General features: G+C 45.8%; 1 protein-coding gene across 4 annotated transcripts in view; it reads right to left on the bottom strand.

Annotated features, from left to right (window-relative positions):
- The window catches only part of TFCP2L1 (transcription factor CP2-like 1), a 69,384-nt gene extending 57,137 nt beyond the window's left edge, over positions 1 to 12,247 (bottom strand). For 2 of the 4 annotated variants that reach the window (XM_018061643.1, XM_018061644.1), the window contains exons 1-3: positions 12,106 to 12,247; positions 11,449 to 11,478; positions 8,607 to 8,758 (exon numbers count right to left, since the gene is read on the bottom strand). In XM_018061643.1, the coding sequence (XP_017917132.1) occupies positions 8,607 to 8,758; positions 11,449 to 11,478; positions 12,106 to 12,167 (244 nt within the window). In that variant the 5' untranslated portion in view covers positions 12,168 to 12,247. The remainder of the gene's footprint in view (positions 1 to 8,606; positions 8,759 to 11,448; positions 11,479 to 12,105) is intronic. The other 2 variants (XM_018061645.1, XM_018061646.1) reach the window with 1 other exon arrangement.

The raw sequence follows: 14,890 nt of genomic DNA, 5'->3' as shown, positions 1-14,890 counted from the left end.
TAGATATTGATTCTACAGATATTTTCACTTCTTGTTTAAATATAAAGATATGTGTACATGGATGATCAATGGAGTGCTGGGTGTAATTATGAAAAAATGCGAACAATCCTAAAGTTCCTCAAGAGAACAAATTATGCAACATCCATACAATGGATGAGAAAGACCCAGGGGAAGATCAGCTTGTTTGTTTGTTTTTAATGTATCCACGTGGAAAGATTTTGAGGATACATTGTTTGTGGGGGGAGGGGGAATTACCAAAATAGTATACATAATAAGATCTTTTACAAAAAAAAAAAAGAGACAAACACATTCCTACAAGTGCATATGTATGTGTGCCTATATCATTAGACATTGATTAATGTATGACTATAAGATTAGGTATATACGGTTTAATCTATGACTAAGAAAAATCTGAGAAGTTATTTACAGTACAAATTTCTGTACTATTTGGCTGTTCTGTTTTACAAGAAATATGTGCTATTTTTATACTCAGCAAAGAATAAGGGAGAAAGCATTAGAAAATAAAAAGTAATGTATTCAAGGATCATTTGGTTTCCTCAGTTTATATTCCCAAACTTCAGGCTAAAAATTAATCTGGGAAGAAAACCTCAGCTAAGGAAGAAGGATAACAAAGTGACTAATCATTTGCCTCATTCCTTAAATTTAAAGTTACAGATATAATTGGGGAGAGGGGGAAATCTGTGGCTTTCTATTTGCCAGACGTTAGTTCTTCACTTAATTTTCAAGGCAACCCACAAAATGAAACCTGGCTCGATTCCACAGATGAGGAAACCGAGGGTCTTAGAGGCTAAGTGATACCCCTAGAGCAGAAGTTTCCTCACTTCTAGGATCCCAGAAAACAAGACTTCCTGCTGGGGGCTCTTATCTTCCGGCCATTCCCTCAGGTCAGGTGGCTGGAGAGCAGGAGGGATGAGGGTGGGGCAGGAGAAACTGATTATGGGGTTTTGAAGCTGTTCCAGAAGGCACTTTTCTCCTGGCTCCATTATGGTCCCTTTGCTTCTTGCCCTTCTCCCCTATAAAGCTAGTATTTCCTCCCTCCGAGCTGCATCTGGAGTTCCAAGTGGCAGACCCAGCTCCTGGAAGAACCAGCCTAGAATCCTGCCTGTGAAGGAGTCCCTAGGAAAAGCAAGTGCCTACCCCTTCAGAACTCCCTTCAAGATCACATCAATGTTCAGCTGCTCCCCAGGCTTGCCTGACTTTGCCACCTCTCTCAGCCAGTAAAATGGGAATAACACATTTTAGGAGAATTACTCAAAAGGGAACACCAGGAAGTGCTTTGGGAATTTTAAAGCCTAGGGTCCCCATCTTGCAATTAAAGTACCCCTAACACAACAGCTCACATCATGGAGGAAGGAGTCCAGTATTTTCTGTAATCACAGTTTTAAAGACAGTATTTTAACACTCTGAACAGGATGTCCCCTGTGGGTTATGTCTATTATTTGCTGTACAATGAATGAAGAACTAACAGAAAAGTTCAGCAGGGCTTCCTCCTGCTTTGAATCTACCCCAAAGCTACCATCTTTCAATTCTAAGGGGTACAATTCTTAGTTCTAGAACCAACCTTATGTTAAGCTTTCAATTAGGAAAAGAAAGATTAAAACAGAAAAAAAAATAAAACAAATTCAAAGTCCCAATGTGATGACCACATTAGCTTTCAAATAGGACAGGGGAAACATATATTCACTTTATTATTAATAATGGTTAATATGCGAATGGTTACTATGTGCTTCCCAGATGGCACAGTGGTAAAGAATCCTCCTGTCAAAGCAGGAGATGAAGGAGACACATGTTCAATCCCTAGATCAGGAAGATCCCCTGGAGGAGGAAATGGCAACCCATTCCAGTATTCTTGCCTGGGATATCCCATGGACAGAGGAGTCTGCTGGGTTAGTCTGGTGGGTCACAAAAAGTCAGACAGGACTGAGGACTCCTGCATGTGCCAGACACTGTTTTCAGTGTTCTTTCTGCATTAACTCATTTTACCTACATAGCAGATGTTTTATTTCCTTCATTTTATATGTGAGGAGTTAGAGGCATTGGGAGGTAAATGGCTTGCCCATGGAGGCTACCCAACAGCTCAACCTCAACAAGGCAGTTGGAGATCTCGGCCTTCTGGTCTACCTCTCCAGTCATTCACACTCTTCCTTGGGTTCCAAACCCTGCTGCTACTGCTAAGTCGCTTCAGCTGTGTCCGACTCTGTGCGACCCCATAGACGGCCTCCTACCAGGCTCCTCTGTCCCTGGGATTCTCCAGCCAAGAACTCTAGAGTGGGTTGCCATTTCCTTCTCCGTTGAATCTCTTAGGCTTCTTCACAAATAGTACACATAATTGCAACCCACCCTGCCCATTCTTGCCTTTGGACATGGTTTTTCTGTCACTGAACTATCCTCTCCTTCCAATGGACCGGAAGTTTTATTCCATGAATGAACATGGAAGACTCCTGGAAAAATCCATCACTGTATTTAAAATTTAAGAGTTGTTTTGGTAGGAAATACCAAAGCTCTCTTCATAACAAGCCATGCTTGCAAGCTTGTTCTTATCTCAAAGCCAGAATTCCCTACACAGATTGCCTGAGGTTCTCTTTCTTCTGATCTTCCTGACTCCTCCCCCACCACCTACTTCATCTCTTCCCTCTGGCTCCAGTCTTCAGGAAAGATGTCTCCACAGTGACCTTTGGCCACTGACAAAGAGGCTGGCCTGGAGTTTGTGGACCTCCCTTCAATTGCTATCTACATCTTCTCCTTAGGACTCCATTTCAGACGAAGAGCACAAACGTTGCTTCTCAAATCATTTTTACTGCATACAAAATTAGTCATTGGGGTTGATGACAGAACACTCACAAGGAACACACCTTATCCAAGTCATGATGTAAGGCAATGGACTGACACTACACTGAGAAACAAGTATCCAATGGTTTAAATGACTTTGCAATTGACAGTTCCAGTATCCTTCTTATAGGAACAATGTAAAGAAACAGAGGAAAACAATAGAATGGGAAAAACTAGAGATCTCTTCAAGAAAATTAGAGATATCAAGGAAACATTTCATGTAAAGATGGGCACAATAAGGAACAGAAATGGCAAGGACCTAACAGAAGCAGAAGTGAATAACAAGAGGTGGCAAGAGTATACAGAAGAACTATTTTAAAATGGTCTTAATGACCTGGATAACATGATGGTGTGGTCACTCACCTAGAGCCAGACATCCTGCAGTGTTCAGTCAAGTGGGCCTTAGGAAGCATCACTACCAACAAAGCTAGTGGAGGTGATGGAATTTCAGGTAATCTATTTAAAATCCTAAAAGATGATGCTATTAAAGTGCTTCATTCATTATGCCAACAAATTTGGAAAACTCAGTAGTGGCCACAGGACTGGAAAAGGTCAATTTTCATTCCTATCCCAAAGAAGTGCAATGCCAAAGAATGTTCAAACTACCTCAACAACTGCACTCATTTCACATGCTAGCAAGGTAATGCTCAAAATCCTTCAAGCTAGGATCAATAGTACGTGAACCAAGAACTTCCAGATATACAAGCTAGATTTAGGAAAAGCAGATGAACCAGACATCAAATTGCCAACATCTGTTGCATCATAGAAAAAGCAAGAGAATTCCAGAAAAACATCTACTTCTGCTTCATTGACTATGCTAAAGCCTTTGTGTGGATCACAACAAACTGTGGAAAATTCTTCAAGAGATGGGAATACCAGACCACCTTACCTGCCTCCTGAGAAATCTGTATGCAAGTCAAGAAGCAATAGTTAGAACTGGACATGGAACAATGACTGGTTCAAAATTGAGAAAAGAGTACATCAAGGCTGTATATTGTCACTCTGCTTATTTAACTTATTTGCAAAGTACATCATGCAAAACGCAAGGCTAGATGAATCCACAAACTGGAATCGAGATTGCTGGGAGAAATATCAACAACCTCAGATATGCAGATGATACCACTTTAATGGCAGAAACCAAAGCAGAACTAAAGAGCCTCTTGATGAAGGTGAAAGAGGAGAGTGAAAAAGCTGGCTTAAAACTCAACATTCAAAAAATGAAGATATGGCATCTGGTCCCATCACTTCATGACAAATAGATGGGTAGAAAATGGAAACAGTGGCAGATTTTATTTTCTTGAGCTCCAAAATCACTGTAGATGGTAACTGCAGTCATGAAACTAAAAGATGCTTGCTCCTTGGAGGAAAAGCTATGACAAACCTAGACAGAGTATTAAAAAGCAGAGACATCATTTTGCCGACAAAGGTCCATATAGTCAAAGCTATGGTTTTTCCAGTAGTCATGTATGGATATGAGAGTTAGACAATAAAGAAGGCTGAGAGCCAAAGAACTGATGCTTTCAAAATGTGATGCTGGAGGAGACTTTGGAGAGTCCCTTGGACAGCAGGAAGATCCAACTAGTCCATCCTAAAGGAAATCAACCCTGACTATTCATTGGAAGGACTGATGCTGAAGCTGAAACTCTAATACTTTGGGCACCTGATTCAAAGAGTGGACTCATTGGAAAAAAACCCCTAGTGCGGGATAGATTTGAGGGCAGGAGTAGAAGCGGGTGACAGAGGATGAAATGCTTGGATGGCATCACCGACTCAAAGGTCATGAATCTGAACAAACTCCGGGAGACAGTAAAGGACAGGGAAGCCTGGTGTGTGGCAGTCCATGGGGTCACAAAGAGTTGGACATAACTTAGTGAGCGAATAACAGCAGCTTAGTCACTAAATTGGGTCAGACTCTTGGGACCCCACAGACTGACTGTGACCCACTAGGCTCCTCTGTCCATGGAATTCTCCAGGCAAGAATTCTGGAGTGGGTTGCCATTTCCTTCTCCAAGAGATCAGCCTGAACCAGGGATCGAACAGGGACTCCTGCATTGCAGGTGGTTTCTTGCACTGCAGGCAGATTCTTTACCAACTGAGTCACCAGGGAGTTATGACAATAATCTGTCCCAAATAATAACATAAAATAGTGAAATAATATCCAGACATCTTATGTTTTTTATTCTTTCAACTTTTGTTCTGTACTGGGTAGAATTCTAGCCTGGGAAAAGACAGAGATAAAGGAAATGAAGCCCTTGATGAGCTCAGAAGCTAATGCAGAAGATGAAATTTATTAGATAATCATAATCCACATGCAGACATTTTAAGTGGTGTTTGAGGTTATAATAGAAAATATTTATAAAAAAAGTATTTAATAAAATCAAAAAACAACTTTATAAAGCACACAATCTCATTAAAAAAATTTAAGTATAGAAGGAAGATTCAATGGCTATAAAAATTTATCTTAAGAATAAGTGACTAAAAATGTCTAAGAAACATATTTTCAAGCTATAATTAGTGCAACTAAAAATGGGGCAAAAATCAATGAATATCAGGTGTACAGGACAAACATCTATACAAGGGTCTGTTTCTGGACTAGTACTTTAGAAAATGGCTATCAAATGTTTCAAAGTGGCATTTAAACCAGTGAGACTAAGAGATAAACCAGGTGTCAACTAGTAGGTTAACTATTTAGAAAAATAAACTTAGACTGTTAGATCACATCACGAATTTCCACTGCAACGTATGAAAGTATAAATCCCACTGGTAAGGCTAAGGAAAAAAAGAAATAAATATATTTTATGCAGTAATAAGCCAAAGCATCACTAAATGACACTATTATTTCCAGAAGACTTCCAAGTGCATTGCAATGTAAAAATTTAGAAACATGAAATTTAGGAAACCACTAAGCTGATTTTGGGGTAAGCAGGCATTCTAAACATAAAAGAAAACTTATTTTATAAAACTGAAAAGGTTTGATAATATACACTGAAATTCAATATCTACACTGAAAAAAACCCCAAGATATATATCTCACACATAAATCTAATTATCACAAAATAAATATAATTATCACATAAATAAATAGATCACAAAAAATATATGATATTCTTCATATAGGGTAGGCTGTTACAATCAGTAAGATAGACCATCCTAGTAAAAAAGTGTGTGAAGAACATAACATAACTGATAGAAAAATTTGAAAGATCAATAAATATATTTTTAAATATTCAGCCACATTAGCAATGATATAAATGTTAGTTTAAGATTAAATCCTGTTTCACTAATGAGGTAAAAAGCAACAATATCCAATATAAGAGACAGTAAAACATACCCTACTGGCTACCTTGTAAATTGGTACATTCAGCTAAGAAGTCAATTTGGTAAGATGTAGCAAAAGCCTTACTTAACTCCTTTGAGCCAGTAAGTGTACCTCTGATTTATATTCATCTAAAATAGTAATCAACATTTCGCACAAAGACCACTGAAGCCTAAGTATTCATACTATGAGACTAGTCAAAGCTACTAGAACTCTGAAATACTGTGCAACCATTACGAAAATGTAAGTTCTCAGTATTTTAAATACCACGAGAAAAGATCATAAATACAGTAAACAAAGAAAACAGGGCACATATCTGTAGCACTGTAATAATTTTAATTTTACATATGCAAATATGTAGAAATGTGGTTAGCAACAGCTCTCAGGTGAAATTAGAGATTTCAATTTAATTTTTAACTTACTTCCTTATGCTTCTTAAATGATCCAAGTTTTCTATAATGAACATGTATTATTTTCTTTTTTTTAAATTTTCATTGGAGTATAGTTGATTTACAACGTTGTGTTAGTTTCCAGTGTATAGCAAAGTGAATCAGTTATACATATATCCACTTTTTTTCTTTTAAGATTCCTTTCACATATAAGCCACTATAGAACAGTGAATAGAGTTCCTGTGCTATATAGCAGGTTCTTATTAGTTACCTATTTGATAAACATGTATTATTTTCAATAATCGGGCACATATAACTAAAAAAGATCTAAAGTAAATACACCAAATTAACCCCTGGGCAGCTCTTTTAGCCTCTCTTTCAACTTATCTATATTGAGCAAAGGATAACTCCTTTTTAAAAGAGGTAGAGTGCTGACTGTCAAACATTGCCCAAAGGTGACTGATTAAAGAAAGGAGGGAAGGAGTGGAGGGGAGGTACCGGAAACAATAAAGGCCTTACAGATAGAGTGGGAAGCAGTGGGAGAGGTGGGCACACCAGACCAGCAGCAGGCCCAGCAGGGCCTCAGACCCCGTGACAGGCCAGGAACAAGAACCACCCCAGACCCCTGCGCTCTGTAAACATCACCCAGCTTCTTCATGTGACACTTAGGCAAGAGCGCAGAGGCCCAGGGGAGGACAGCCGCTGCTTGAAGGTACATAAGTTGGTAGCATCTGACCTTCCATGAAAGAGAAAGGAAAATGGCCAAAGCCATTCCACAAACAAGCACAGACACACAGAGGTATTCTTCCACCAGCCAGGACACCTGCCATCAGGGGTCACCGGCCTCAGCAGATGGAACATAGATCTCAGGGCCTGAGCTGGGTGCCCAAGAGCTGCCTGAGCCTGGGCTGGGGACCCACTGAGGCCACTGAGCCACTCACAGGGATAAGCATGCCCATCCCCTGGCCACATCCAGAGGCAGACACAGAGCCACCTGCTAATTCTGAGCTTGTTCCTGGCCCAGAAGCAGGCAGGTTGAGCTGTCAGAGGTCAGCCTGATGGCAGGCTGGTCTTCCATCCCACCCCCGCCCCATCTGGACTTCCGTTCTCCAAATCAGGGAGTCAAAGTTCTACAGAAAGGAAGCTGCCCCTGTAGGATAAATTGTAACCACACTGCTGCCCCCGCCACCACCTCCCTCCAGAAAGCACTGCATCCCCCAGCTCCTGGGCTCTTCCCATTCCAAACAGGGGGGCAATGATTCCACTGGATGCCAGGGTCTGAGAGGTGATCCAGGGAGGAAGGACAATCAATGCAGACACATAACCACACAAAAACCACAGAAAGGTCATCGGTTAGGCCACAGGTCCACGTGTCCCGATAAAGAACATCAGAAATGGAAACTGCACGTCACACACCTTAACTCTCTCAAATGTCACAAATTAACACTTCTCATTTTGCACGTGAACACACTGAGGCTCCGAGGGGAAGTCACAGAGCTGGGGAGGGCTGGGATGGGAATGCAAAGTCCAAACCCCATGCCATTTCTCCCAGGGCACGATGAGCACGCTCGTCCCCATTGCTACACAGGGCTCCTGCCTGGCACATGTGGAATCCAGCCTCGAGGATGGGCCTTCCCATCACTGATAGGTGCAGTTCCAGAAAGGGCAGCTGACCCCATACATCAAAGGTGCTCAGTCTATGTCCAGGAAAGGGCACCAGGTGCGGCCCCAGCAAACAGCAAGTATAACTATGGCCGCCACTCACCGAGCATCACCTGCTCCCTGGAGGGCCCGCATGAGGAATGTGAAACATTGTTTGGCCTGAGTGAGACACAGCTGATGTGTCCACTTTGGGGGAAGAAAACACTGAGGCTAGGAAGTCTCACAGCTAGGAAACAGATGCCATCTGACACCAGAAACCCCTTCCCAAACCCCATCTCTCCCACCCTGATGAGGAAACAGGCCCAAATGAGTCATTCAGGTCAACTCCCCTCTGCTGGGTGGTACCCTCAGCCCCCAGGCTCCACCCTGGCCCGGCGCTCCAGCACTACCTTGGTTGAGGTAGGTCAAAGTCTCTTCGTGCAGCTTCACAGCTGGGGATGTGGCAGCACACAGCACATACTGCAGGGGTGGCAGGCGCGCCTCGTTCTCAGGGGACAGTTGGGGCTCCTCTTGCTTGAAGATGGGCAGAGCGAGGACGTCGCTGCAACACACAGGAGGGAGGGGTCAGGAGCAGGGCCCCCAGAGCCAATGTGCAGAGGCAGGACTAAGCGGCCAACCTCGGGCAGCATCAATGGCAACACAGCCCAGCCTAGCGCACCTAGCAGGTTCAGCTTCCTAAACGACATCACAAATACTCTAAAATGCTTCCCAATGGAGGAGACCAATCCTGGATGATTCTACTTTCATTCTGTGACCTTTGACAGATTATTCAGATGTCACGTGGTTTCCATCCACAAGTGTCTGGCTTTTATAACAAGAACTCGAATGAAATATTTTATTTTTTAAATAAACTCTTCTAGCTATTGGTCACACCTCAGACCAAGACAATCCTGTCCTCTAGGCTCTGTAAACCATGCAAATACAGAAACTGTCTACTTCACTCATAAAAACTGAGACATACTTCCACACTTCTAAAAAGAAAGGACACCTGGCCCATAAACCTTATTTTAAGGGTCATGTTAATATCTCTGAACTGCAAAACAAGAACAACCATGGTTTCAATTCAGTTTTCTCATCCAAATGGAAAATACTGAGATGCTCAAAGATTCTTTTCCTCCACCTCTAAACAAAAATTCCCATCAGATCCAAAAATTCAGCTTCACATCAGTCTAGGACTGGAGAACTTATTTCTAGATGTGCTTTTTTAAGTGCATCCCCAAGGAAAAACAAAATCTTTGAGAACATGAATGACTTGCAAGCAAGAGGGACTTGGTTAAGCTCTCTGGATTATGAAGAGATTAGAGCATAGACACTGGCGCCAAAAAAAAGGTCCTGTGCCCTTATCTTGATAAGCCTCCACCCTGCGAGTGTCCAGGGTGCTGAATCAGATTCACTGACCCCACTTCACTATGTAAACAGCAGAGTCACTGATACAATCTATTCCTCATACAACACCATACACAAGTATCTAAAACACAAGCCAGGCACATACCCCAGCATGTCAGACCAACTTTCAGAAGGAAAAGACCAGCTGTGGCTCACCTAGAAACCTTCCGTATGGAGGGCCGCCCCTGCCACCACCCACTGCCCTGGGTCCCCCACCTCATGCTTTCCCTTGTCCAGATTGAGGCACATGCCCAGTCTAAGTGGTTATCCAGGAATGGGGGAGAAGCAAAGAGATCTGATTCCCGGGGAACTGCAAAATTTCATGTTTGCCCAGACCATGTTAAGTTAATAATCCATGGGCTGCTGTCTTTAAATTAAAAAAAAAAAAAAAAAGGCAGGGGTAGCCAGGGTTGGGGGAAGAGCCATCACTCAACAGTATCTTATTTCAATCCTGGTATCCTTATCTGCTGAGGAATAAAAGTCACCAGAACATCACACAGAAGTAGGGAAGAAAGGAGTACAGCCCACTACCCCAGGAAGGTCAGACAACTTGAAGAAATGCTGCACAGTGGCGAGATGACCAAAATTAAATGCACAAACCAAGCAAAAGAGTAAGATGTTCTTCACTCTAGGGGGACCAGGGGCATGTTCATGGACCCTGCCCATTGCATCCATCAAGGTCAACTTCTCCAAGTGTGGAAGTCCTGGCTTCCAAGAAGTAACATAAAAAGAGAGAGTGTGGACCAAATGAGTCTTTATCCATGGTCCCCATATGACCCCAGAAACCCACATGGCCTTATAGCACCTTTTACCCCAATTCACAACCACCTCACCAGGATGAATGCAATACCAAACTCTTAAAGTACGGCACCTCTAGTTCAAGAGGAGAATTATTCCCTAAAGGGATGACATTCTCAGTGTCCAGGAAGTTTTACATACACTCACTTCTTCACTCAGGGTCACCTTCAAAGTCATTTATAAGGTATGGTAACAAACTGAATCGCTACAAACTAAAACTGAGGCAAAATTACAACTAAAATTGCATCCTGCGATACAATAAAAATGTATTCCATTGTAGCATTTCGGGTAAGTGAATGGACACAGTCTTCTGCCAGAGATTAACATCTGCCCAGTAGGGAATTCCCTGAAGGTACAGTGGTTAAGACTCCTGGTTTCCACTGCAGGGGACTTGAGTTCAATCCCTGGTCAGTGAACTAAAATTCCATATACCACACAATGCAGGGAAAAAAAAAAAAATCTGCCTGGTGGGCTTAACACCTCCCAGAGGAGCCTGCCTCTGGTGGATCACCATGGTCTGCTGTGAGACATAAGTCCTTAATTAAAACCCTAGGCTTATGCCATCTCCTACCTCTCTTGCCCATGAATAAAACACAGGAGACACACAACTTATTCCCAACCATTCCTTTGCCTGCTGGAATTGGGCTGTCTTCAGAGAAGAGTACTGGACAAATATCTATCAAAGCTAGGATTTCCACATCACCGATACTGTTAAATCTGAGCTGGAACTTTTGGGGGTCAAAAATAAAATAAAGCAGGCAGGACAGCTCTCTCTGTGAGGTGGTCTAGCCCACAGTTCACTTTCTGTGAGCTCACATCAAATGCCCTTTGGGTTAAATTAGGCACATTTCATAAACTGTGACTAGGATGGAAATAAAGACAGGCTAAAGCTGGTTCAGGCGAGTTCAGAAAGTGAAATGACTGCCCATTAGTACCCAGCCAGCTGCACAACAGGGAAAAACAATCCTCCAGGAACTGAAGCTAACGGGGGTGCCACTTCCTTCAAGGGGACGGGAGAGAGAACTTTGCAAAACAGGCAGGACTTACTTTTCCCTCTGAAGAGCACTAGTCAAATCCCTGCAGAAGAAGAAAGATTTCCATCAAGGGCAATCAACGTGCGGGCCTCGGACCCACATACCAAGACCACCTAGTGGGAGAGGGCACCCGGTCCCTCCCGAGCCCCCGCCCGCCCCCGCTGCAGGTCCGCTAGGCGGAACGCAGGGCCGCGCTCGCCGCTCTCTCGCCCCTCGGGCGGACCAAGGACACTGGAGAGGACGCGAGGCTCGGAGAGGGACCCGGGCGGAGAGGGGCAAAGAGCAGGGGACTAGACTTCCCGGGACAGCTCCAGACCGACGGCAGGAAGTTTCCTCTTCGACGCGAGCGGGGAGAGGAGAGACGCAGAGGTGGAAAGACCCCGGGGAGATTGAGACCCAGAGATGTGCGCTCCGCGCCCGCCCGGGGTCGTCGGGGGAGTAGCCCCACGAGCACTAGGCTCTGGAAACCCGCCTCGCGCGCTGGCCCGCAACTCCGAGCATCGGGTCTGTCTGTCCCAGGCGGGAGTCTGGGCAGATCTCCCTCAGTCCCCAAAGGGCACAGAGCAAGGAGGCGGCGAGGGCGCTCGGGATCCCCGGCCCGGCCGCTCCTTTCCCGGCCCGCGGACGTCAGGCGGCGCCCCGCCCGCGGACCCCGGCCCGGGCGCCTTACCGCAGGTAGCTGCCGGGATTGTGCTGGTTGTAGTGCTCGGGCTGCGTGTGCCAGAACAGCATGGCTGGGGCTCCGAGCCCGGCCCGACCCAGGCGCGCGGCGGACGGGACGCGGGGCGAGCCAACCTCCAGGCCACCTGCCAGCAGCGCTGCTCACCGCGGGGACCGCCCGCCCTGCGCATTTATGGACGGCTCGGGGGGCGGGGCGTCACCCGGCCCCGCCCCCAGGCCGCGCGGCCGCCTCACCTGGTGACCCGCACAGGCGCGCCCTTCCCGGGAGCGAGCGCGCCTCCAGGGCGGCGACCGCGAGCTTGCGCCGAGGCGGGGATCTGGCCCGGCGCTGCCCCAATCCGCCCTCGAGGGTGGGGCCCAGGTAACCGTCCCCGCAGCCCTGGTGTCTTCCCTCTCCCAGAGCCTCACCGTGGGTGGGGTGAGGAGGCAGTGAGCTTGAGACCCCGACCCCGACACGCTGTCGCCTTAACTTGCTCTCGCTTTTTCACGGCACTCTCAGAAATCGTGTTTTGTTTTAATCTACACTTGAGTACTGATCTCTTTCCCAGTATAGTATAATCTCCAAGAGGACAAGGTTTGGACTCTCTAGCTCACTCTGTTATCCCTACCTCCTGGAAAAGTGCTAGGGACATGGTGCTGCTGTGCTGTGCTTAGTCGCTCAGTCGTGTCCGACTCTGCGACCCCACGGAATGTAGCCCGCCAGGGCAAGAATACTGGAGTGGGTTGTTATGCTGCCCTCCAGGGGATCTTCCCAACCCGGGAATCGAACCCAGGTCTCCCCCGTTGCAAGGGGATTCTTTATCATATGAGCCACCAGGGAAGCCCAGGACATAGTGAGTGCTCCATAAATATTTACTGAGTAAATACGAAAAAGGAATGCCTCAAGTGAATAATCAGAGAAAGCTTCTTGGAGGAGGTGACATTGAGCTGAGGCCTTCTAAATAAATTCACAGGAAGCGCTTCTGTGAACATCCGGAGGGAAAGTGGTTCCAGGCAGGGGCAGCAGTAATTGCCAAAGCCCTGAGGCTGACCTACTTGGGCATGGCCTGGGGCTGGGTGACCCACAGGTGAACTCAGGAGGTGACATGGGAGTGTGGGCGGGGCAGATCAAAGAGGGACTCCCAGGCCCTGGCAAAGAAGGAGCTGGGGTTTTAATCTAATTTGTGTTTTCAGCAGAGTTGCATATCTGATTTGTTTTTGTAAAGATCAGTCCAGAAGGAGTGCAGACAGTGGGTCATAGGGGTGCAGCAGTTAGGAGGGAGTGGAGGTAAAAGCACCATGACCTACATCCAACGAGAGCCACACCCCCACTACCACTGCCTGGCACGGATGAGCTGCATATTCTCTCCCTGGGTGTTAACGGAATCAAATGATGTCCCTTGGAAACAGGGATCCAGACCTCCAGCTCCCCCAAGCATGGAGGTGAGTCACATCCTCCCTCAGTCTGCTCTCCAGCTCCCCTCCTTCCAACCAAGGTGACAGCTGGCAGGCCACCCCTCTGGGAAGCTCTTAGTGACCACCGCCTCCCTACTGCTCTCCTATCACTCAGATCTCCCTTCAAGGATGGATTTGCTGCACCAACCACAGGGAAAGCACAGCAGACAGTCCTCAGCACTCTGCCCCCGCCCCCAAGGACTCTGTTGTAGCGTCGCCTTGTCCAAGGTAGCTCCCCTGTTGGGGTGGCCCCAATGACCACCCAGACAAAAGTATCAAAGTCTGGCCATCTCCGCTAATGGGCTGTTGTAGCCTCAGGATTCCATGTGGGGCGACTCAGAGCTGTCAGGGGGCTTCCGTCACACTCTCCTACTTCCTTTCCACCCCTTCAGTTCAGTTCAGTCGCTCAGTCGGGTCCAACTCTTTGCGACCCCATGAATTGCAGCACGCCAGGCCTCCCTGTCCATCACCAACTCCCAGAGTTCATTCAAACTCATGTCCATCGAGTCTGTGATGCCATCCAGCCATCTCATCCTCTGTCGTCCCCTTCTCCTCCTGCCCCCAATCCCTCCCAGCATCAGAGTCTTCTCCAATGAGTCAACTCTTCGCATGAGGTGGCCAAAGTATTGGAGTTTCAGCCTCAGCATCAGTCCTTCCAATGAACACCCAGGACTGATCTCCTTTAGGATGGACTGGCTGGATCTCCTTTCAGTCCAAGGGACTCTCAAGAGTCTTCGCCAACACCACAGTTCAAAAGCATCAATTCTTCGGCGCTCAGCCTTCTTCACAGTCCAACTCTCACATCCATACATGACCACTGGAAAAACCATAGCCTTGACTAGACAGACCTTTGTTGGCAAAGTAATGTCTCTGCTTTTGAATATACTGTCTAGGTTGGTCATAACTTTTCTTCCAAGGAGTAAGCGTCTTTTAATTTCATGGCTGCAGTCACCATCTGCAGTGATCTTGGAGCCCAAAAAAATAGTCTGACACTGTTTCCACTGTTTCCCCATCTATTTCCCATGAAGTGATGGGACCAGATGCCATGATCTTCGTTTTCTGAATGTTGAGCTTTAAGCCAACTTTTTCACTCTCCTTCACTTCCATCAAGAGGCTTTTTAGTTCCTCTTCACTTTCTGCCATAAGGGTGGTGACATCTGCATATCTGAGGTTATTGATATTTCTCCTGGCAATCTTGATTCCAGCTTGTGCTTCTTCCAGCCCAGCAGTTCTCATGATGTACTCTGCATAGAAGTTAAATAAGCAGGGTGACAATATACAGCCTTGATGTACTCCTTTCCCTATTTGGAACTAGTCTTTTGTTCCATGTCCATTTCTAA

Source organism: Capra hircus, chromosome 2 (assembly GCF_001704415.2).
Source record: "Capra hircus breed San Clemente chromosome 2, ASM170441v1, whole genome shotgun sequence".
In the NCBI taxonomy this organism is placed as follows: domain Eukaryota; kingdom Metazoa; phylum Chordata; class Mammalia; order Artiodactyla; family Bovidae; genus Capra; species Capra hircus.
The sequence above is the reverse complement of the archived record's forward strand: the minus strand, read 5'-3'. Positions and strand labels throughout refer to the sequence as shown.